The 24,622-nt window shown below is 48.0% G+C and overlaps 1 protein-coding gene across 1 annotated transcript in view; it reads right to left on the bottom strand.

Annotated features, from left to right (window-relative positions):
• Nucleotides 1-24,622, bottom strand: part of LYST (lysosomal trafficking regulator) — a 3,942,656-nt gene that overhangs the window by 3,251,515 nt on the left and 666,519 nt on the right. The window contains exon 12 of the mRNA XM_069606985.1: nucleotides 21,227-21,635. Coding sequence (XP_069463086.1) covers nucleotides 21,227-21,635 — 409 coding nt within the window. The remainder of the gene's footprint in view (nucleotides 1-21,226; nucleotides 21,636-24,622) is intronic.

The raw sequence follows: 24,622 nt of genomic DNA, 5'->3' as shown, positions 1-24,622 counted from the left end.
ACCAAAAAAGGCAGGCAACATGGCAGGTTGGTTAAGGTGGAGCGAAGACCGAACCTTGGGCATGAAAGTCGGGTTTGTGCAAAGAACCACTTTGGAATTATGAAAAACCAAATAGGAAGGCTTGCACGAGAGATCTTCGATTTCCCACACACGTCTGACAGAGGTGATGGCAACCAAAAGGGCAGTCTTACAGGAACAGAACTTCAGAGAGGATGTCTGCATGGCTGAAAGGGGTCCCAATAGATTTGGAGAGAATCCAGCTCAATTCCCAAGCTGGAGTGGGTGTTCCTACAGGAGGGAAGGAGCTGAACAGTCCATTGAAGAATTCCTTAATGAGTCTGAGACCACAGTGAAGTCCACCCAAGGTTACTAGTAAAACTGGAAATGGCAGCAAGGTGTTCCTTGATAGAGGAATGAACCAGACCCGCGCTTAAGACAGAAGGTAGGGCAACATGTCTTTAGCCTGTATGCAGAAGGGTTTGAGTCCCTGGACCTAACACCAAATGGAGAAATGCTCCCACATGCTCCAGTATCAGGAAACCATGGAGAATGCCCGGGCCCTGGCAGGAATATCCCAACAGTTTGGAGGCATAGAGATGCATCCAAATTCTTGCATTGCGGGAGCCAGGCAATCAGATTGAGGGAGGACAGATCATGATGCAGCACCGACCCATGATCTCTGGGAAAAAGTTTGGAGAGTAGAGGCAGTTTGATGGGGTGAGCCGATGAGAGACTGAGGTGGTCCGAGAACCAAAACTGTCTCGACCAAGCTGCTGCAATTAGGACCACTCTGCACTGCTGCCATCTGAAATTGTTGAGTACTCGACCGATGAGCGGGATCGGAAGAAACTCAAAGAAACATCACCTCCCTAAGAGAAAGTTTAGCATCCCATAAGCTCCATGCATGATGGAAAGTGCTGGCAAAAGCCATGCACCTCTTGTTTGCCTTTGTATATTAGAGGGTCATGTCCGGAGTTCCCCACTGGAGGAAGATGCAATTAACTTAACTTTATAGAATTTCCCAATTGTGCCTGGATTGCTGTTCTTTGCGGAGGGAATCTGCCACTGTGTTGTGTATCCCTGGTAAGCGAAATGGAAGGAGGAGCATCTTGTGGGCTAGAGCAAAGGACTAAGCTTCCATCAACAGAACGGTGGAACGTGTGCCACCTTATTTGTGTATGTAAAACTTGGTGGTAGTATTGTCGGTGAACAGCCGAACCACTCATACCTAAAGTTGAAGACGAAGATTTCAGGGCACAGAAAACGGCAAGAAATTCCCAGATGTTGAGGTCAACCCTCTTCTCTTGCTGTGACCAGAGTTCTATGGCATGGACATGTCTCCAGTGTGCTCCCCAGACCTCTAGAGACAAATCTGTTGTGACAGGGACCTGATGGTCTGGTAGGCGAAAGGGAGCTCCCCGAGTGAGATTGGAGCAAAGCGTCCACCAGCGTAGATTGCAGAAGGACCGCAAAAACCTTATCATCCCCAGAGATTTGCTTCTAGCGGGCATCGAGAAATTCCTGGAGAGCACTCATCCGAAGTCTGCAGTGCAGGATCAGGGGGATGCAGGAGATCATCCCAAAAATGGATTTCAGTTGGCCAGACTCACAGAGCAGTTTTCTGCGAAAGTAGGAGGGCCTTCATAAGGATAGACTGCACTCTTGTCATCCGACTGGGTAGCAACATAAGAGAGCGTGTCGAGAGGCAACCCTAAGAACAGAGCGTGATGAGAACGAGACAAGTAGGACTTTGCATAATTGACATAGAAACCCAGCGATGACAAGCAACGCATCGCGACCTCTGTGTTGAAGAGCTAGAGGGAGAGACTTGGCCCTGACTAACCAGTCATCAAGGTATGGGTAAACGTGTATCCCTGATCGACAGAGGTGAGCTGCAGCCTGGGCGAGGCATTTGGTAAATAACCCTTTAGTCTAAAATATGCTCCGAGGGTAAGTGCTGTCCCGTGGTGGTGACTTTGGAACCGTCGGTGCCGTGGATGAATTGGGAAATGAAAATATGTGCCCTCCAAGTCCAGCATGGACATGGAATCTCCCTCCCTCCCTCCAGCAGTTGGCTTAGGATGTACTGGAGCGTGACCATCCAGAAGTTTGGTACCAAAAGAATTTGCTGAGGAGTGTGTCGACAAGGAATAAAGAGACTAAGTGGTGCCATAGTGATTGCTATGAACTTATTTCAAAAGAAAGAAAATCCTCTCCTTAACTCTAATGGGGTTTCCCTACAAAAACTAAAGAAAACTCGAATACTCATCAGGAAGTCTGTGAAAGTCCATCTCAAAAGGCACTGGCTCAATCCAAAAGCTCCTACGCTATCCCTGTCACTACAACAAACAACTAAAGTTCAGGTTCCAATTGTGACCCATGAGAATGACTCCCTTCTCCTGGATGCAAAGTCTCCCAAAGAGACAGTTCTCAAAGTAAAAGTTCCAAGTCTTTTATAGCAACAACAACAAAAATAAACGGTTCTACAAGATTCTCGTGGGGCAAGAAGAATGACTACCTTCTCCTTTAGTCCCAATATGTTCCTTATGTTTTCCAACAAAACCTTTAGTTCCGTCAAGGAAGTCTAAACACATTTTGCTTTCTTTATCCTACCCCCACTGGGACAACGAAGATGCTCCCCGAGTCCCTCTCGACACTCCAGCACCACCCTCTTGTGGGACTGCTCGGGGAACTGAGCTACAAAGTAATTCATTACTTCATCTGCTTCTTTAACTATTCACAAAGAGGACAATGACAAAGACAATATTTCCTCCTTATTTAAGAAAGGAGCATTAACCATTAAGGACTTGACTCTTGACAGGGTCTGGTATCGACCAACAGCAGGTTCGCAAAGTCCTTTTCAAAGGGGATATTGGTTTTTGCTTTCCAGACCCAAGACGATTCTGGGGTGTGTTTAGGAGGATTTTATCAGTTTGCCTGTGCTTTGCTATGTTACGTCTTTGGCAAAGATTCTTTTCGAAATTCCTCACAAACTCTGCTCTTGTCAATAATACTCTCGAAAGCCTCTCTAAGGGTTTCAGTTCTTCTGTCCACATTCAAGAAGATAACACCTTGAATAACGGTTCAGGGAGTAGGGTTTCACTTTTGAGGACAGAATTACTTCATAGCCGATGTGGCGAGTGTCATCTCCTTATTGTCTTCAGTTTGTTGCACTTGGTTGTCTTCGTCTGTTTTCTATTAATTTTCCCAATTTCCCCACGGCTCCAGATTATACCGATTCAAGTTACCTGATCTCTGCATTGGAATGTCTAAACTGCTCTGTTGGGGATCACGCGGCAGTATATAGGATTCTCAGTGGCTGGGCGCCAGTTGCCGAGGACCTTTAGTGCTTGCTTACTGCTCTGATGGTGGTAAAGGACTTGACTGTTCCTTCTGTACCGGTCAGGCATACACCACCCCTTGGGATTTTCACCAGGCTTGTTTCATCTCCCTTGCGACAGACCTAGGGCAGCAGTCTCGGCATAGTTGTTGGACTGCACGGTCCAGCCACTACAGGTCACAGCACCACGATACACTCTTCATCCTTCTGTTGGGTCAGCCCCAGCCAAATGCTAAGATGCATTCTGGGTGTCTCGCCAATGATATCCATTTCTTTCGCCGGGGCGTTGTACTGACTCTTCTGTCTCGGTCTTACTTTCATCCACCAGCCCACAGGTCCTGCTTTTTGTGAGACATACATGGTATCAAGAGAGTCACAGACTCAAACGGGTTTGCTTGAAAACCTTAATTTACTAAGGTTCCTGGCTTGGTGTAATGCCTGACTGGCCCCAACTCTCAAGGATAATTCCCTTAACTGAGGTTTCTAATGCCCATCGTTGTCTAATAGTCCAAAATAAAAGTAAGTCTGTGTCTTAACCTTTGCTTGCCCTCACTCTATACAAAAATGTGATCGGAAGTCTTTTTAAAAATGGAAAAATAGTGGTTCAACAAAAAGTGGGGAACCAAAGTTGGTTTCAGGTGGTCTTCTCACTGGGTGCTGCTTGGTCAAGGTCACACAAATGAGTTCAATCAACAGGGGTGTTCATAAGATCTTCTCCACAGGCCCCTTTCAGTTATTCCAACTACCTTCAGCATCTTTGAGTTCCTTGGGGTTCCCTTCCCCAAGCTTCAGCTTATTCAAGTTTCAAAACACCATGGAAGAAATGTAACAACTCTTTTTGTAACCTTCTCTGGGTTTCCTTCCCCACGCTTCAATGCCTTCAATTCTACAAAGAAAACGAACACGTCTCCAACCTGGTTGGCCTCTAAGGATCCCCTTCCAACGTTCAAACACAAAGTTAATGTTATCAGGATGCTTTCTTTGATAGGCCTCTCAGGGTTGCCTTCCCCCGAGCTTGTACCGCTTCCAGCTTTTAGCACAGAGTCAGTTTTATCTCAATACACTTTGTTTCCTTTGATTTCCTAGGTAGGCCTCTCAGGATTCCCATCCCCAAGCTCAGGCCCTCTTCCACCTTTCATACACAAAACACAATATATCACAGCTCCTTCTTGATTCCAGCTTTCAAACACAAAACATAATATATCACAGTTCCTCTTTGTTTCACAGTGTGCCCTTCCCCAGGTTTAGGCCTCTCTAATTCAAAACAAATTCAGCTGGTAAGGATGTACCTTTTCCTTATTGACAATCCTTTTCACATACTATCCTTTCCTTGGATAGAATCAGAGGCTTTTCAAAATGCCAGGCTCTTTGCTTTTCCTAAGCGCGACAACTCTGATCCATAGTCCCTCTTTTTCTTCTTTCCTTTTATCGTGCACACTTGCACCGTTTATTCTTGCTCTTCTTATTGTGCCCCTGGCACTTGTCCTTTACTCTTTTCATGCCACCTTGCACACTCTTCTAGTTTCCTTGTTAACATGCCCCTGGCACCTTTCCTGGACTCTTCTGGTGCCCCTCTCTTCTCAGTTACGGGCCACTCGCACCATTGTGACTTTCTTTACCTTCTCTCACTTTTCGCTAAGATCAGTCTTTTGCTCGCTTCTGCTGACTTTTGCTTTCAGCTGCTCTTTTAGCCTTTTCACTTTCTGCTTTATTCTTACTTTCAGCTGCGCTTTCAGCTTTTACACTTTCCTTTCCGTGCCGCTTTTACTGTCCGTTCCTTTCTCCCGCTCTGCAATCATCCAAATGCACGAACCTGAGTTTCTCTTACATTCTCCATGAAACTCATTATGCAGCGTCACGTTGCGAGGTGGTTCTTTGAGGAAATGCGGGGTTGAGGTCAGGGTCTCACTACCTGCCCCTCAGGCACCCTTGCGGTCTGCACTGACCAGAAAAGGAACGCGCACTCCCCTGGACCTGGCCAGCAGAATGCAGGCTGCGCTTCTCTGGCTCCCCGGAGGCACAGCTCCCTCGCCATGCTACCGCCCTTAATCCACACCGGGCCAGCCCGCAAGCCATCCTCCTGCAGCTCCTGCTTCTCTCTACTACTGGGCTCCTCCGGTCCGGACTGCATCCCTATCTCGCCCATTTCTGTGTGCACGACCACACCTTTTATAGGGAACAAACCAGTCAAGTGCAGTCAGGTGTGAGTAGTTACTATTGAATGCCAGACCCTGCCCGACTATTAGTGGGACAACCAGAGTTCTTTCTAAGGTAGATTTCCCTTATTTTTCCCATGTTATTCCTATGGGTAATCTTTACTGATCTTAGTTGCCTCCTCTTCGTCTTAATATTTGTTGGGAGGGGGGAGATGGGGTGAGATTGTAAATATCCCCTGGAGGTTAGGGGAAAGAGATTAGAAGTGTAACACGATTAAGACTGAGTTCTGATCATCTTATCAGGTTATTGACAGGGGGTATAAGAACATCTCCTGATTTGTTCTTTCCCTAAAGGAGGAAGTTGTCCCCTTCTTTATGCCTGCCGATGGCTTAGGTGTATAGGGTTCTAGTATTCCCTATGATTTGAAGAGGATGAACAGATCTTGTTCTTAGTGCTCTTGTGTTAGTTGTACCTTACTCACTCTCCCTCTTGGGGAATCAACTCTTTTCCCTTCTTGCCTTAGGCGCATGACGGACAGAATGAGATCGAAGGATTTTGCTACCTGGATTTGGGTCATGGGAATCAAGATATCCCAAGAAGGCATCTGGGACTTGCTCCTCTACCGCTGTCCTGTTAGAATACCGCGTCTCTTCTAGAGTATTCTCCTGAAGGCAACCCCATCCTCCCCTATGCCGGTGATCCTCCCTCATTTGTCCACCCCCAGGGTTGGGATCCAAAAGCGATGGCCCTCCCCTGGCCACCTGAATAGAGGATTCTCGCGGTCTACATGAGAGAGGACCCCCTCAGGCGTCTCACATTTTGTAATGTTTGGTGTTCTGCCTCTGTGTGGGATGCCTTCCCTAGTCTCTACTTCTGCTTCTACTACCAAAACTTAGTCGGCCTGCAAGATGTCCTTGTGATGAATTCCCTTGAACAACACCCCTCATGTCTCTCGCCAGAGTCGCTCGCTTCTCCCTGCTGCTGAGCTCTCTGTCCCTCTATCTGCCTCTATCTCGACTGTGATGTCTTCCTCTGCGGTTTCCTCTCACCCTTGCTCTGGTACTCAGTTTGTGTCTGACGTTTTGATATAGCAAGATCCGCCCTAGCGTAACGTCAGCTTCATTGACTACAGCTGGTTGAGCATTTTCCCCACCTAGATATAGCATTTTCAGGCTCGTTCTGGTCCCGGTACCTTTCATATTAAGATGATCTGATCTTGTACAAAAACACATGGTCTCTGATGTGAAACCAGGTAAAGGAGATGTAGGGGTTTAAAGGGGCCGGTTGCTTGACTCGTGTCCTTGTCCCAAGGAGGGGAGTTCCACATATTTACACCCCAATGGGGACTATAGGTTAGCGATCGCACCTCCCTAGCCTCAGGGAAAGGGACTCCCCACTGGGGAAAAGTGACACTATCTAATGGATCATCCTAGGAGGCACAAGCCCAGTATGGGTCTTCAACCCCAGACCTTTTCTTGGTGAGAAAGCATCTCGAATAGACACATTGGCTTTGCTGGTGAACCGGGGTGCATTTGATATCTCTTTTGGAAAAGGGGGACTGGATTTCGCAAAGGAGTAACAGCAGGTGCTTCTCAACCTTTGACAAGGGAGGAATGGAGGATGGGCACCCAATGTGTGCCGTGGGGAATTAAAGACAACACCCATTCAATCTGTGGTGATGGAGCCCCACTGCTCGATACTGGAGAGTCGCCTTTAAGTCGAAAGGCGTATCTAACACTTTAGAACAAACCTGTGGGGGGAAATTAGTAGCCCTGAGCCATTCCTGGCAGCGTAGAACTGCCCCATTGACCATCTGCCTGAAATCAAGGTCCGCAATATTGACATATACGATATATAATATATGATAGGTTATTTATAACACGCTTAATACCCAGAGGTTTCGAAGCGCGGACCAGAGGATCGAACCTGTGTTGCTCCGTAACGTCGTGCTTCCAAGGCGTGCACGTTGCCGCTGAGCTATCCTTCCGAGACCGACAGATACAGCGGTGGACCAGAGCAGCCTCACCTTCATGAAGGAGTGTGAAAGCTTTTTCTTTATCGTAACGCAGAAAGTCCAGAATGGGGTCCATGCTGTACCATAACTCCCCATCATAGCGGACCAGAATACCCATGGAATTAGATGCCTTGATGGTAGTTGCAGCAGTGCAGATTATAAGCTTCCCAAATGAATCAAGTTGCCTTCCCTCCTTGTCAAGCAGGACTGTACATGGAGATGGAGAAGATGGGTTAGAGAAGTGTTTTCGGGCCACAGCAGACAACTGAATTTGGGCCGGGCGGAGTACGTAGAAAGTTAGAGGTGGAATCAGGCACCTTATACTTTTTTCAAAATCTGTCCTTCTTGGGAGAGGCAGTGAAAGGGTTCTTCATGGTCCCAAAATGCCCCCCTGAGGACTGGTTTGGCTATCAAGGATTTCCTAGTGGGCTCCCTTCTGCTGATATATGAAGCGTTCCATCTTCTGCTCTTTAGGTATAAAATCAAGCAATTTTGCAGCCCGAGACATGAGGGCATGGAAGGAACCAATCTCATCAGAGGGAGAATCTTTAAGCAGGGGGTCCTCAAGTTCACTATGCCCTAATACTATACCATCAAATTCATCTGCATTGTTTGTGAGTAGATGCACCCCCCTGAGAGGGTCATCCTCTTATTCAGTATCTGTCAGATTGTTAGGAGGTGGAAGACGCGTGAGGGGCTTCGATTCGTGTGGAGGAGCAGGCAATGGGCATGCAGGAAGATTCTGATGAAGGGAAACAGATTGGATAGTGAGTCCAAGTAGTAATCCAGAGACCAGAGTCTGCAGCGTAGACAATACGTTATGGTTATGATGCTCCGGTTGAGTGAGAGCCTACTTTGGAGATGGCCCGGATGGTGCAGGAGCTGCACATGGGGGTGACATGACAGATTTTATTTTATGTATTTATAGGTTATTTGTATGGCACTTATACAACAACACAGTGTTTCAAAGCGCCACAAGGCAAAAGGGAAGGGAGCAAATAATCCATGGAAGTGACAGTGAATAAGGAATACATTACTCACCGTAATTGTATTTCTGGTGCTTGTATCTGCTTAGATGAACAAGTTACTTTCTTACCTGGTAACGTTCTTTCGATGGGATGGTCCGACGACGTATTCCATATCTATGACAGGTAATGTCCGCAGCACAGCTGTGGACATTACCTGTCATAGATATGGAATGGGATACCCAGGATCCCTCACACGTCGAGGTCCTTCAGATTGTTTTTCTTCTGACATGAGGTAGCATGAGTGTCATGTGAGTATGGTTGTATCCAAGCAGATATATGTAGACGCTCATATAACATATATGCACTTTCTCTCAGGGGAGGAAGGGTGGGCGCATGTGAATCTAAGCAGATACAAGCACCAGAAATACGATTACGGTGAGTAATGTATTCCTTCTGTTGCTTGTGTAATCTGCTTAGAGAACACGCTATGCATAGATTAGCGATCAGTGTTATGAGAAGGTGGTGGGTTGTGAGAAGGAGTAGCAGCAAATTGATGTTTTAGAACTGCTTGTCCCACCTGTGTATCTGTCTTGGAATGTGTGTCAATGCAGTAGTGCTGAGTGAAGGTGTGAACTGAGCTCCATGTAGCTGCTTTGCAAATGTTATCTAAGGGGACGTTTGCAATAAAGGCCAAAGTAGCCCCAGTGCCCCGTGTGGAGTGGGCTCTTGGTGTAGAAGGCAATGTCTTGTTCGATAATGAATAGCATCAATGTATACATTTGACTATCCATTTGGAGATGGCTCTCTTGGAAACACGCTCTCCTTGTCTGCCAGTGGCCATGGAGACAAACAGTTGATCAGTCTTCCTAAGGGGTTTGGTTTTATCTACGTAGGCGAGAACCACTCTCCTTACATCTAGTGTGTGGAGTTTGACCTCAGCTGAGCTTGTTGGCTTCTGAAAGAAGGCCGGAAGCTCAATTGATTGGTTTACGTGAAACTTGGAAATTAATTTAGGGGAGAACCTAGGGTGAGTCCGTAAAACCAATTTGTCTTTATGGCACTGACAAGGCTTGGAGTTCGCCGACTCCTCTTATGGAAGTAATAGTCACTAAGAAGGCAGTTTTATAGGTAATGAGTTTAAGAGTAGCTTGATGCAAAGGCTCGAGGGAGGGCCCATCTGTTTTGCTAGCACTACATTGAGATGCCAGCTTGGAGGGTGAATTAGAGATTGGAGGGTGTAGTCTCTTCACTCCCTCCATGAATGCTTTAATGACTGGCACTTTCCACCATGAGACTTTACTTTGAGAGGTGGTGTAGGCTGATAAAGCTGCTAGGTAGGTGGACTTTTAAAGAAGTAAAGACTAACCCTGAATCCAACAAGTGGAGCATGTATGACAAATCTCTTCCACTTGAGGAAATAACAGTGTCTGGTTTTGGTTTCTGTGCTTCTTTTAGGATAGTCATACACCGCTGTGGAAGATTGAGGTGTCCAAACTCTAACTTCAGGAGCCATGCTGCCAAGTTCAAAGAGTGACGTTGTGGGTGTATCGCTATCCCCCCCGTGTTGAGTCAACAGGTTGACCTGGTACGGGAGCTTGATGGGATTGCACATCTCCAGCTTGCGCAGATGTGGATACCACAGTTGTCTCGCCCACATAGGAGCAAGTAGGATGAGTGTCATCTGATCCCTGTGTATCTTGTTCACTATTCTGCTGATTAATGGAGTTAGGAGAAAAGCGTAAGCAAATTTCCCTGACCATCCATAGGGCGTTCCAATTGGAGTCTGGTTGGAGCAACCTGGACGCCAAGTCTGGGCATTGCTTGTTTTCTCTTGTAGCGAACAAGTCTAGAGAGGGGTAGCCCCATAGAGAGAAGATGTGGTCTACCACGTCCGTGTGTAATTGCCACTCGTGTTCTTCTGGCAGAGGATATCTGCTGAGAGAGTCCGCTAGAGTGTTGAGTACCCCTGGAACATGTTGAGAGGACATCCCTCTTGAGTGCCCACCTCCATATTCGCTGGGCAAGTTTGGACAGATTTGGAGAGTGTGTAACTCCCAGTTTGTTGACATAGAACATTGCGATGGTGCCATCTGTCAGGACCTGTACCGACTGGTTTGTTAGGTGGTTCTCGAAAGCTTGTAGTGCTTTGAAGATTGCCAATAACTCTAGTAGGTTGATGTGGTTCTGTGCAGTAACTTGTGACCACAGGCCGTGTGCTGTGTGGTGAAGGTAGTGTGACCCCCACCCGGAAAGTGACGCGTCTGTTATGATGACCGCTACCGCTTCCGGTTCGTGGAAGGGTTTCCCCTTGAGCAGATTTTCCCTTGACCACCATCGTATGTTTTGAACCAGTATAGACGAAACAATCACTAGATCTTCCCCTTTGACCACTTGCCTGATACCATTGCTTCGCCAACCATTCCTGCATTGGTTGCATGTGCAGGCGCGCATGGGGGTCCATGTTAATGCACAATGCATTTATGCCTAGCAGACGCATAGCTTTGCGTACGCTTATCCGGCGACCGGCTTGATACTGGAGTATTTGCCGAAGCATGTTTTGTACTCTTTCCATGGATGGGAAGGCGAAGCCTGTTTTTGTATCTAACACAACTCCTAGGAACTGTTTTGATGCGTTTGGTACCAGACTTGCGTTTTCTCGTTTATTGAGAAGCCCAATTGGAAGAGAAGGTCTATGGTTCTTTGCGTGTTTATCTTGCAAAGATGGTAGGATTCTCTCGTGATCAGTCCAGGTAGGGGTACACTGGGATTGCCTCCCTGGAAGGTGCGCTGCCACCACTGTCAGAACCTTGGTGAACACCCTTGGAGCCGAGGCTTTCCTGAAGGGCAGCACCTTGAACTGGTAGTGCTGGTCTGCTACTTTGAATCGCAAGAATCTTCGGTCCGCTGGGAACATTGAAATATGAAAATGAGCATCTTTCATGTCCAATGTTGCCATGTAATCCCCCCGTTTTAACAGAGGGATTACTTCTTGTAGCGTTGTCATGCAGAATTTTTGTGGCTTGACAAATTTGTTTGCAGGGCGCAGGTATAATACCGGGTGTATGGTCAGATCTTTCTTTGGAACAAGGAAGTACATTGAATAAATTATTGCCTCCTCTTTGGCTTGTTTGTTTGTTAGTTAGTTGGCCAAGGGACTTGAGTGTTTCATATTCGTCCTTGGCGGACTTCAGCGCGTCCTCAACTGCCTTTCCAAATAAAACATTAGGCTCAACAGGCCTGTTGAGCAGGGTTAGCCTGCGCCTCTAATTTGAATCCAGACTGCCTAAGCCAGGCATGGCGTTTGAGGATGGTGTCCTCAGCAATAATGCGTTCAGCGTTATCTGCTGCATCAGAATTGTTTTTCAGTAGGACGCTTGCCATTGCTATGCTTTCAGCAGCCACAAGGGAGAGCATAGATTTGAGTGGTTCCGGTGCCGATTCTGCAAGGGCAGACTCCCAACGCAGTACCAACGTAAGGAGGAGGGAAAAGAATTTAGAATATACAAATTTAGAATGCCCAATCAAATTGCAGAGTAAAGGACCGCCTTGCCAAAGGCCAAATCCTGCCCCCGGATAGAATCGAGGGAGTAGTGACGTACAAAAGTATGGACCGAAGCCCAGGTAGCTGCATCACAGATGTTACGAATAGGAACATCCCTCTGCAGGGCAGTAGAAGCAGCCATACCCCGGATAGAATGGGCCTGCAAGCCGACCGGTGGGTCCATACCCGACAAAGCGGTAACATTCAGAAATTGCCAAGATGATCCATCCAGACAAAGTCTGCTTAGTAACAGCTTGTCCCAAACGCCTTCCAGCATAACCAATAAAGAGTTGATCGTCCACTCTGACCCTGGACCTGCGTGAAATGTAGAAGCTTAAAGCTCTCCTAGGATCCAGCCTATGGAGCCTCTCCTCTTCCTTACCAGGATGTGGAGGAGGATAAAATGCCGGAATAACCACCTTCTGGCTTAAATGAAATTTCGACACCACCTTCGGAAAGAAAGGAAGGACGAACTCTAAGGACAACCCTGTCCTTATGAAACACAGTGAAGGGTGGCTTAACTGAAAGTGCCTGTAACTCACTCACTCTGCGAGCGGAAGTGACCGCAACTAAAAACACAGTTTTAAGTGTTAACAGTCTCAAAGGACAAGAATGCAAAGGCTCAAAGGGAGCACCCATTAGAAACTTGAGATCAAGGTTCAGATCCAAACCGGGCACCTGGAAAGGTGACGGAGGGAACACAGTGAGCCCTTTCAGAAACTGAGAATCAAAGGGATTTTAAAATAAGAACACTCCTCAGATGAGAGCTTAAATATAGACAGCACCACCAGGTAACCTTTAATGGTACACACTTGTAGGCCCTTGTGGGCCAAAATAAGCAAAAAAGACAGAACGACAGGAATGTCACATGAAAAAGGATCCACATTCTGAACCCTGCTCCAGTCGCAGAACTTCCTCCAACGGCAACGGTACAGGGACTTTGTTGCCGGCCATCTAGCCGAAAGCAACACCTCCATCACGTCTTCAGGGAGGTCCCAATCTTTATACCTCAACCTTTCAGAAGCCAAGCGTGAAGGTTGAGGGATCTGACCTCTGGATGGAGAACCTGACCCCCCTCCCGCGAGAGCAGATCGTCTCGGTAGGGAAGACGACGTGGAGGGCAGATGGACAAGTCCAGAAGGTCCGGGTACCATGTCCTCCGTACCCATGCCGGAGCAACGAGGATCAATCGGAAACCGAACCTCCGTAACCTCCTCAGCACTTGCGGAATGACGGGGACTGGAGGAAACGCGTACAGCAGCGGGAAGGACCACTCCACCACAAACGCGTCCCCTAAGGCTCTGTTTGGAGGAAATCCCTGCAAGCAGAACCTTTCGCACTTCCGGTTGACACTGGAGGCGAAGAGATCCACTTGAGGGGTCCCCCAAAGGGCGAAGATCTCCAGGAGAATCTCCTGAGCCAGCTCCCACTCGTGAGAGATCATGCTCTGGCCGCTCAGAGCGTCCGCCGTCTCGTTTTTGTCTCAGGCCAGATGAACTGCCGAGATCGAAATTTCCTGCTGGATGGCCCAGAACCAGAGCTGCATCGCCTCCCTGCACAGAGGAAGTGACCCTGCCCCCCCCTTTTTGTTGAGATAGTGCATGGCCACAGTGTTGTCTGTCAGAATCAGGACATTCTTTCCTCACACAGTCAGCAGAAAAGCCTTCAGGGCAAGCCTGACGGCCCTCAGCTCCAACAGATTGATATGGAGTCTGGACTCTGGCGGAGACCAACGACCGCTGACTGTCAACTCGTTGGCATGAGCTCCCCATCCCGTGAGGGATGCGTCCGGCATGATCGTCACCTCCGGCCAGGGTAGCCAAAAAGAAGCCCTTTCATCAGATTGCCTTTGACGGCCCACCACAGAAGGTCCTGGGCAACCGAGGATGGCACCTGAACAGGGTCCGACATCCTGCCAGAGGACTCAGACCACTGGAGCTTGAGTGCCCATTGCAAAGATCTCATCCGCAACCTGGCCTCTGGCACCAGAAGAATGCAGGATGCCATGAGGCCGAGCAATCTCAAGAACTCGAACGCAGGGAGACGCTGGGCATGTTGGAACTTGTGCACCATCTGCTGAATGTGATGAGCCCTCGCCTGGGGAGGAAAACACTGCCCCAGGGACGTATCGAGCACTGCCCCGATGTACTGGAGCCACTGATTTGGCGTCAAGTGGGACTTATTTAAGTTGAGGGAGAAGCCCAGCCTGTGAAGGGAGTGGCAGGTGACGGACAGATGATCCAGGACTTGCTCGGGAGAGCGCGCCCTGATCAACCAATCGTCCAGGTAGGGGTAGACGTGAATCCCCCTTTTCCTGAGATACGCTGCCACCACCACCATGAGCTTGGTGAAAACCCTCGGAGCGGAGGTCAATCCGAACAGCAGGACTCGAAACTGAAAATGCGAGTCGCCAACCGCAAACCTCAGGTACTTCTTGTGCTTGGGATGGATCGGCACAGGAAAATAAGCGTCCTGGAGGTGGAGAGACACCAACCAGTCCTGAAGTTGAAGGGCCTGGAGGACTTGAGAGAGAGTAACCATCTTGAACTTGTCCTTCCTGAGGAGTTTGTTCAAACCGCGCAAGTCCATGATGGGTCTCAATCCCCAGTCTTTCTTCGAAATCAAAATATCAGGGGAATACCATCCCTTGTTCCTCTCCGCTACAGGCACCAGTTCTATGGCGCCTTTCTCCAGCAGGGATGGAATTTCCTGCGCAAGGAGCGGATCCGGACTCTTCAAAGAGAGATTCCCTGGTGGATTGTCATGAGGCCTCTGCCGGAAAGGAAGACAGTAGCCGTGGGCTATGATCTCGAGAAACCACACATCTGATGTAATGGCACGCCATTCTACAAGACGCTGCGCCAGCTTTCACCCAACCGTCGAAGCATGGGCCTCATGACTGAGCAGAAGCGGCTGCAGTGTTGCCTGAGGGCAAAGAGACAACTGCTCGTGCGGCCTTGGCACCTGGAGTACCTTGTTTTCCACCTTTGGCACTCCTACAGTTGCCCCTTTGACTTGCAGCTCCTCTCGCTTTACTAAAAGTTGAGTAATAACAAAAGGAACCTCCCCTCCACTGCTGTCCCCTAGGACGAAAAGGCGGAGGTTGGCGGACTGCAGCGCCCAACGACTTCGCTGCAGCTTTGGAGGTCTGCAACCTCTCAAGGCTCTCGTCAGCCTTGCTGCCAAAAAGATGCTCACCATCAAAGGGCATGTTGAGGAGCCTGGCTTGCACATCAGGAGCAAACCCCGACTTGCTCAACCACGCAAACCTGCGTATCACGGTGCTCGCCGCCATGGACCGGCTGACACAGTCTGCCATGTCCAAACCCGACTGAACGGACTCACACATGGCATCCTTGCCATCCTGAATAATAGCAAGAAAACCATCCCGTTCGTCCCCTTCGGGAATATGTTCAGCCGCTAATGAAATACAATTCCACAGAGTGTGCGTGACACGTGACAAGGAACATACGGAGTTGGCTGCCTGAAGAGCCATACCCCCTGAAGAAAACACTTTCTTCGCCCAGCCATCAAAATGCTTGTCGTCCCCATCAGGAGGGATGGTAGGATACGACGCCTGCTTTGCTGGGGCCGTAGCCGCCTGCACCACCAAACTCTCCAGAGTGGGGTGCATGGTCAAGTAGCAGGGGTCACTACTGGCTGGGCGGTATCTTTGCGGCAAAGACTTGCCCACTGTCGGGAGACTCTCAGGAGCAGTCCAAGCCGCTGCCACCCTTCTTTGCAGAGCCATATGGAATGGCAGTACCGGGTCAGTGGTTGGACCTTGGTCGAGGATATCCGTCAGGTCATCCTGCACAAAATCAACTGGGGGCGCCGACCAGCCCAAGTACTCCGTGACCCTCGACATAAGGCGCCAGTACGATGACTCGGCATGGGTGCCAGGCTCAGGCCTACAGAACTCCACCTCCGGAGAGGTGTCCAGACCACTGGCGTCATGCAGTGACTGACGCAAGTCCTCAATCTGGCTATGACCAGAAAGAATCTCATCTGGCACCGTGTCCGGAACCAACCCATCTTCAGAACCCCCCTTCACCTCGGAAATATACTCCATAGGCTGGAAAGGGGGCAAAGAATACGGGAGAAAGACAAGTTTTGCCTTGGCCAGAGCCTTTCTAGGGGGTTCCCCCGTGCCACGGGGTACCTCCGACATCACAGCCTCGAAAGGCGTCGAGGGCGTCGAGTGAAACGGCGTCAACATCGAGCGCGGCGACGACAACATCGACGGCTTCAACACAGGCCTCGACGGTGGAGCCCCAAGCGTGTCCTTCGACAGCCTGGGCGCCGATGGCGTCGACGACTTCCTCAGAGGCGGAGCCTCGACAGAGTCCGTCGACGACCTCAGCGCCACCGGCGTCGACGTCTTCTTCGAAGACTTCACAGGTGCACACAGGCTCGAGCTCGTCGAGGATCGGGGACTGGAACGATTCTCCTTGTCCGAGCAGGACCTCTCCCGCGAATCGTGCCGACCACCTGAGTCCGAAGGCGTACGAGCGGTGTCTCCAGTGCGGTCACGACCGACCCCTCTCAGAGGCGGGGACGGACTGGAGCCCTGCGATTCAAGAATCGCCAAAACTTTCTTCCCGAAGGAAGCCCATTCCTCCGGAGAGGAACGCTTGGTGGGATAAGAAACCCGCAGACGGGCTGAGTGCTCGGACGAGGACGGGGAAGACGACCGATGACGGAGCTTCCGGGAGTGCCTCGAAGAGGCAGGAGTGGCGGGATTCACTCCGGGACCGAGACCCCCTAGACTTACGACTACGATGCGGAGAGTCGCCCCTCGAATCGTCCGTCGAAAGCCCAGTGGACCTCGCCTTCCGGGGCTTGGACACCTTACCGACCGACAGCTTCTTACGTTCCCGCAAGGCCTTGGACGTAAGCGACTGGCAGTCGACACAATCATCCGTGTCGAGGGCCTCCCCGAGGCACCAGAGGCAGGCGTTGTGTGAGTCAGTCACCGACATCTTGGATCCGCAGTGCCCACACTTCTTGTAGCCCGGACGCGGGTGGAAGAAGAGGAAGTCATCCCGACAATACTTCACAAACTAACAGGTTCGAAGAATCGAAAGAACAAAACTCAGAAGAGTCTAAGTGTGCCGAGATCTCCGAAGCAAACACGTTCGAGGAAAAACGGAACTGAGGCTACGGGCGTTGTGCGTCCTACTTATAACATCTGGTAACGTTGGCCGTCGGAGGAGATCCTCGAGGACGGCGTATCGACGCAGAAAGATTTTCCGAAGCAGCACAGCTGTGGTGATTACTGTCATAGATATGGAATACATCGGAGGACCCAATCCCCTGGAAGCTAACTTTTTAGAGCTAGAGACTGTAGTAGGGGCCTTGGGGACATGTTTCTCCACAGGAGGGACAGTACCGACTCCCTGGGCTTTTCCCCGGGTGTGGGTCGAGTTTCGACTTCGGGAACGGCTTGCGTGGCGTCCTTAGACGTCGGAAGGCCGGGAGAGGGAGTTTTATGTCTGGCGTCTTGACTTAGCGGGCTTGTCATGAGGCAGCCGCTCGGGTTGCCCAGAGGACCGTGGATCCGAAGATTTGCCCTTAGACGTCGGCTCTCGGCGTGTGACACTCACATCGCCGCGGGGTATGTGCTCGGTGTGGCGGAGTGTGTTGCCTTTGCTGCTGGATGTCATCCCCACAACAGGACCGCCGGCCTGTCTGCTAGGGTTGGGGGCTTGCACTGGGGAACGTGGAGGTTCCCAGTCATCCTCGGACGGTGTCGATGCCGTTGCTGGAAGCTCCTTTGACGTCCATGGTGGCCTCGGCCTGCATGGCGTGGTGGGCCGAACGTTTCATCCTATCTTTGAGGGTCTTGGGTCGGAGTAGTTTACAGGCCTGACAATGAGCCTGGTCGTGGTCTCGATTCAAGCAAATGTTACACACCCTGTGCTTGTTGACCCACGTGTACTTTTTATTGCAGGACGGGCAGAATTTAAATGGCGCACGTTCCATATTGGGGGTAGGCAGCCGGGCGACCCAGGGAAGGGGTGGGAAAATACATATTATGACCACCCCCCACTCTCCCTAAAAACAACAGACAGTGTTCCTACTAGGCCATGTGACATTCAGAATGTGCAAGTGCAGATAAAAAAAGAGGGTGGGTGGGGGGGGGGGGGGTGGTGGGGGGAAGGGGCAAGGGAGTAAATGTTAGGGTGCCAGTTGGTGGAGGTAACAGATAAGCGCATGGGCAGAGGCATCCCAAGCCAGAAGGGAGGTCTGACGCCCATTAGTTAAGTACAGGGCTGAGACAAATCACCCACTAGTAGGTCTAGGCCCAGAATGTAGTTTGGGGGAAAGGAGTGGAAGCTGGTGGAAATTGGGCGAAAGGCCAGGACCCTATTGGACTCCTGAGGGACCGGGCCTCCAAACTCAGCGGCTGAGGGGATGGTTAGCACAGGAGGGATATATGATATGATTGGTTATTTATAACGCGCTTAATACCCAGAGGTTTCTAGGTGCGGACCCAGAGAATCGAACCCGTGTTGCTCTGTTTCGTCTTGCTTCCAAGACGAGCACGGTGCCCCCGAGCTATCCTCCCGAGCGAGAGGAGGAGGAGAAGAGGAGAATGGTCTTGAGTTGTTTGCAGAACTTGAGGTGATCTGGTTCAAGACAGAGGAGAGCGAGACTATTGCAGATGTTTGAGCCCGCCAAAGAGGGAGATCTGCCCCAGCTCTCTGCTTGGATAATCGTTTAACCAACAGATAACTGGAGCTAGAAGAACATCCGTGTATTCATCTTTAGAAAACACATCTCAAGGACCCTCAAAGGCTGTATCAATTGCATGCTCTAATATGGCCTCAAGGAGGACCATAGAAGGACCCAGAACAGGAGGTACATATGGTGCCAGTGTAAAGAGTGAACGTGTCCAAGAAGGCCTTGGTAGGACTGAAAGCACAGGTACAGAGTTTTGTGCCCGAGAAACCCCACTTTGAGACGCAAGTTAGACATGCACCGTGGACGAGGTGGTTGAAGTGGTAGCAGCCGTATATGGAGGCTGTTCCACTGACCACTGTGTCGTTGTTGGACGGGTGTTTCGTAGATGACCAAGACTTAATCGTCAAGGCTGTCATAGATTATGTTCTCGATGTTGTGGCAGCCTGAGCGTAGGCAGTATGCCCATTTTTAATTCTCTTCCCACAGGAAGAATCATCTTGACCCCTTAATCTCTTTGAAGAGGTAGGAGTCTGCTCGCCGGAGGGAAGAATGACTTCAGACAGATGGGGAATCAGAGGCTTCAACAATTTCGTCCAACCAAGACACCAACCTTCTGTGACGGTCCTTGGGTGTCTTGGAGAATGACTGGCAAACGGAGCAGTCATTGACCTCATGGTCTGAGCAGAGGCAGTAAAGACAGTTGTGAAGATCTTCAATAAACACATTCTTCAAATGAAAGATGGAACAGGCCTTGAAAAGGCTTTTCTTTCTGTAGTCTGCCATAGGGTCAACAGACACCAAAGGGCCTCAAAGGCGGAAGCTGATCAGCCCCCATGAGATCATAAACTGGATTTGTACCACAGACGGCTGGAAGGAAGCACAGAACTTGTCAAAATGCAGAGGTTTAGTCGAAAACAAAAAACCAATAGCAATCAAATCGTTGAAAGATGAACAGATTTTTTGCGGACTAACAAAACAGTGTGCAGTAAAATAAAATCAGAAGAAGGCCTCAGTGGTAGAGCTAATAAAGACCTGTATATTGGTTATGGGGCAAAATGACCCAAAATGACTGAGAACTAAATTGACAGCAGTTTTAAAATTTAAATGTAAACTGCTTTGACATTACCAAGCATTCCCAGCCCGACGGCGGGAAATATTGAAACACCATGTGAATCTATGAAAGATTCAATGCTGGGGAAAATAAATGGACAAAACTTGTAAGTAAAGTAAAAGCGGTTTCATTTTGGAGTATTTTAACAACAAGGTTGCCTTTATAAAAAGGTAAGAATTTTAATTATAATCATTGTTAAACTGTAAAAAGATTCAACATGAGCATTGATTAGGTGTAATGTGATGGCAAATTCTCCCTCTATGGTGAACATATTTTTAGTTGGTGGAGTGGTTAAAAAATAAAGATCCTCCCAGAGAAGGGAGTGTTTTGCTGAAAGAAAATTTAGTGGAAAATGTTATTGCCGTTTCTTGAATGCACAGGAATACTTGGTTTCCTGGTCTGTTTCTGAAATCAGAATGTTTGGCCTGCAGCCGCAATCATTATTTATTGACTACTTTCAGATTATATGAGGATGTCAATATTGAGTTCTATGCTCCTAATGTAAGTTAAACAGTGTCTACAACATCGATGCAAAATCCCCAAATAAGAAAACATTTAATAGCACAAGATCATAAAATCGATGACTGTCGAATAGTGATAAAGGCAAAGAGCAGGTATTATTCTACAGACCTTCCATTGCAAGGAATTGCAAATACAAGACTGAAATCACTATCCCTCACCAACAAATGTCTTTCCAACATGGCTCCCAAATATCTTATGGATAAATTCAGACATACCACAGATCGCCCCATAAGGTCCTTGCATGCCAACTGTCTCAAGGTCCCAAAATACAAACTTAAGAAAGCAGGAGGAAAAAGCTTCGCAGTCCCGGCAGCCCAGCATGCCTACAGCAGCCCCCTCTCACTACACATTCAGAAAAGAAACTAAATATGTAGCTTTTTCTCTTTACCTATAATTACTGCGACAACTTCCGGTCTGTATAGCATTTCCTGAACATTCTGCTAGACTACTCACATTTGTGTAAAATATCTTGTACATTCATTATTCAAAGTCATGTAATGCATAGTAATTTAAGTCACATGTTAATAACAATTATTTACAATATTAGTCACTATCTCTATTGTGTAATATGGTTTTTCAACTATGTAACATGTAATGTGCCCAGATACCTCAGGGTTCGGTGCGCAATATAAACAAATCCATTTAGATAAAACTAAAAGTTGTTTGAAGCGTATGATCGTAAAACAAGTAACCTAGGGGTGGGCAGTATGTTTATTTCGTCAAATTGGAGCATGTCTGCCTCCTTAAAATTTCACTAAGTAGATTGCATGTATATCATTCATTTAATAACAATGTCTAATGAATTGCAACCATTATCGATTTATTGCTAGCCTTATATTTAGCATCATATTAAGTATAAAAACAAATATAACAATTCAAAATGTACCTATGTAGTCAACACCACTTGAAGAGATGACAGACTTTCTTCTTGTCCTAATCTTCTTTTGCTTTTCCCCGTCATTGAAACAATCAATCTTCATCCACAAGGACACACTGAAACCATCAGACATATGTGGCCAACAGTTTTGTCCAACTAATGGCAGGTGAATTGGAGCAATATGCCATGAAGAAAGTCTTTGATGGACCAAAATATCACTGCCTGGTTCCTTTTGAGCCAGAAAAGGTTTTGACCTTTTCAAAAGCCCAGCGCATTTGCTTCCAACAACACCGTTTGTTTTTTGTCCAGAAGCGCTAGCAACACTAGGGTTGTGCTGCAAAGGGAAAGTGAGATATTGTGATGGACTCATGTCGGCGTCTGTCTCTACTAGCTTCATAATTCCTTCAAGAAGCAGCTCCTAAACGAAGAGACAGAACAGGTGTGAAAATAGATGCATGGTTAAGGGAAAAAAACATTAACCTTTTAGATACCGTTTAAAAAATTCAAATGTAGGTACTGATCTGGGCCAAGAAGGCAGATTAGCCAAAAGTGCCAAGCAAAGATCCACCTTGCATATGTTAATGGCCACCTGTGGCCATTTCTTGCACCATCCGCTAGATTATACTGTATGCTTAGTGAGCTCACTCTCTAAATGGCTTATGTTTTCGAACCAAATTAATTTCAAAGAGACAGTAACAAACAAGCTGTTTGTTTTTTAATCAAGATTGTATTGTTTTTGAAAACATAACATACTCCAGAATCATCCATGTATGAATGCACAGGATTCTTAACAGTCAGTTATAAAACCTGTTTCAACTCCCCCCCCCCCCCCCCATCCCCATCCCCCTTAATGCCCCTCAGGAGTATACCAAACGAAAGATCAATTCAAACGCTTTAGTAGGTAACATTTACAGCTTATTATACAAGATTACTCAGAGTAGTTCAACTAGGTTCAGCGCCCGTGGTCTCACCACGCAGGAGAGGGCATTCAAATAATGTTGCATGTATGCTAAGAAAGGCCTCAACACAGCCAAGAATGGCATCAGGGAGTCATTCATATTAGCCGATAACTTCCCCATTGCTCCAACATTCCAGGTTTTATCGAGCCACAGGTTGATCGTTGGGGGCTCAGACTTCCTTCAGAAGTGCAGGACAGAAAGTGCAGCGAACAGCAGGAGGTAGGACAACAATTTCAGATCAGCCTTGGTACTATCCTGCTGCAATGCACCAGAACACACACTAGAGGGTCGTCTGGGATTTCCCTCTGTAGAATCTCCAATTCTGGATCTCATCTCTAGCTAGGCATCCAGTATCAGTGGGAAACACCACATGCAGAAGTATATGTTGCAGTCCACAACCTCTCCAGCATAGTTTGTTGTTACTCTAGTTGATACAGTGTAGCCGGGCAGGTGTTTTGTACCATTGTTTAAGTGTTTTATATCGGTTTTCTTGCAGGCACAGGCAGAGCCAGACCCAATTACACCTGTAAACCCTTTCCCAGTCTTCTGGGGGGATACCAACCACCCCCCAAGTCCCGCCCCCATCCATCACAGTAGGAGCAGCGTACCACCCCCTTGAGATGTGATATCCACCTCCTTCCCATTCCAATCCTGAGACCCTTCCTATAGCATGAGATGTGATATCTCAATGCTTCTAATACCAAACCTGAGACCCTTCCTATAACATGAGATGGGATATCCAACCCCTTCCCATTCCAATCCAGAGACCCTTCCGATAGCAGAGATGTGATATCTCAATGCTTATACCAAACCTGAGACCCTTCCTATGGCATGAGATGTCATATACAACTCCTTCCCATTCCAATCCTGAGACCCTTCCTATAGCATGAGATGTGATAGCTCAATGCTTATACCAAACCTGAGACCCTTCCTATAGCATGAGATGTGATATCCAACTCCTTCCCATTCCAATCCTGAGACCCTTCCTAGAGCATGAGATGTGATATCAAACTCCGTCCCATTCCAATCCTGCGTCCCTTCCTATAGCATGAGATTTGATATCTCAATGTTTCTACTACCAAACCTGAGACCCTTCCTATAACATGAGACGTGATATCCAACTCCTTCCCATTCCAATCCTGAGACTCTTCCTATAGCATGAGATGTGATATCTCAATGCTTCTACCAAACCTGAGACCCTTCCTATAGCATGAGATGTGATATCTCAATGCTTCTAATACCAAACCCGAGACCCTTCCTATGGCATGAGATTTGATATCAAACTCCTTCCCAATCCAATCCTGAGACCCTTCCTATAGCATGAGATATGATATCCAACTCCTTCCCATTCCAATCCTGAAACCCTTCCTATACCATGAGATGTGATATCTTAATGCTTCTAATACCAAGCCTGAGACCCGTCCTATAACATGAGATGTGATATCCAAATCCTTCCCCTTCCAAACCTGAGACCCTTCCTTTAGCATGAGATGTGATATCCAGCTCCTTCTCATTCCAATCCTGAGACCCTTACGATAGCATGAGATGTGATATCTCAATGCTTCTAATATCAAAACTGAGACCCTCCCTATAGCATGAGATGTGATATCTAAGTCCTTCCCATTCCAATCCTGAGACCCTTCGGATAGCAGAGATGTGATATCTCAATGCTTATACCAAACCTGAGACCCTTCCTATGGCATGAGATGTGATATTCAACTCCTTCCCATTCCAATCCTGAGACCCTTCCTATAGCATGAGATGTGATATCTCAATGCTTCTACCAAACCTGAGACCCTTCCTTTAGCATGAGATGTGATATCCAACTCCTTCCCATTCCAATCCTGAGACCCTTCCTATAGCATGAGATGTGATATCTCAATGCTTCTAATACCAAACCTGAGATCCTTCCTATAACATGAGATGTGATATCCAAATCCTTCCCCTTCCAAACCTGAGACCCTCCCTTTAGCATGAGATGTGATATCCAACTCCTTCCCATTCCAATCCTGAGACCCTTCTGATAGCATGAGATGTGATATCTCAATGCTTCTAATACCAAACCTGAGATCCTTCCGATAGCATGAGATGTGATATCTCAATGCTTCTAATACCAAACCTGAGATCCTTCCTATAACATGAGATGTGATATCCAAATCCTTCCCCTTCCAAACCTGAGACCCTCCCTTTAGCGTGAGATGTGATATCCAACTCCTTCCCATTCCAATCCTGAGACCCTTCTGATAGCATGAGATGTGATATCTCAATGCCTCTAATACCAAACCTGAGATCCTACCTCTAAAATGAAATGTGATATCCAACTCCTTCCCCTTCCAAACCTGAGAGCCTTCCTATAGCATGAGATGTGATATCCAGGTCCTTCCTATTCCAACCCTGAGACCCTTCCTATAACATGAGATGCGATATCCAACTCCTTCCCATTCCA

This window comes from Ambystoma mexicanum, chromosome 4p (assembly GCF_040938575.1).
Source record: "Ambystoma mexicanum isolate Mex_15411 chromosome 4p, UKY_AmexF1_1, whole genome shotgun sequence".
Taxonomy (NCBI): Eukaryota; Metazoa; Chordata; class Amphibia; order Caudata; family Ambystomatidae; genus Ambystoma; species Ambystoma mexicanum.
Note: the sequence above shows the minus strand (reverse complement) of the source record. Positions and strands in the feature narration are given on the sequence as shown.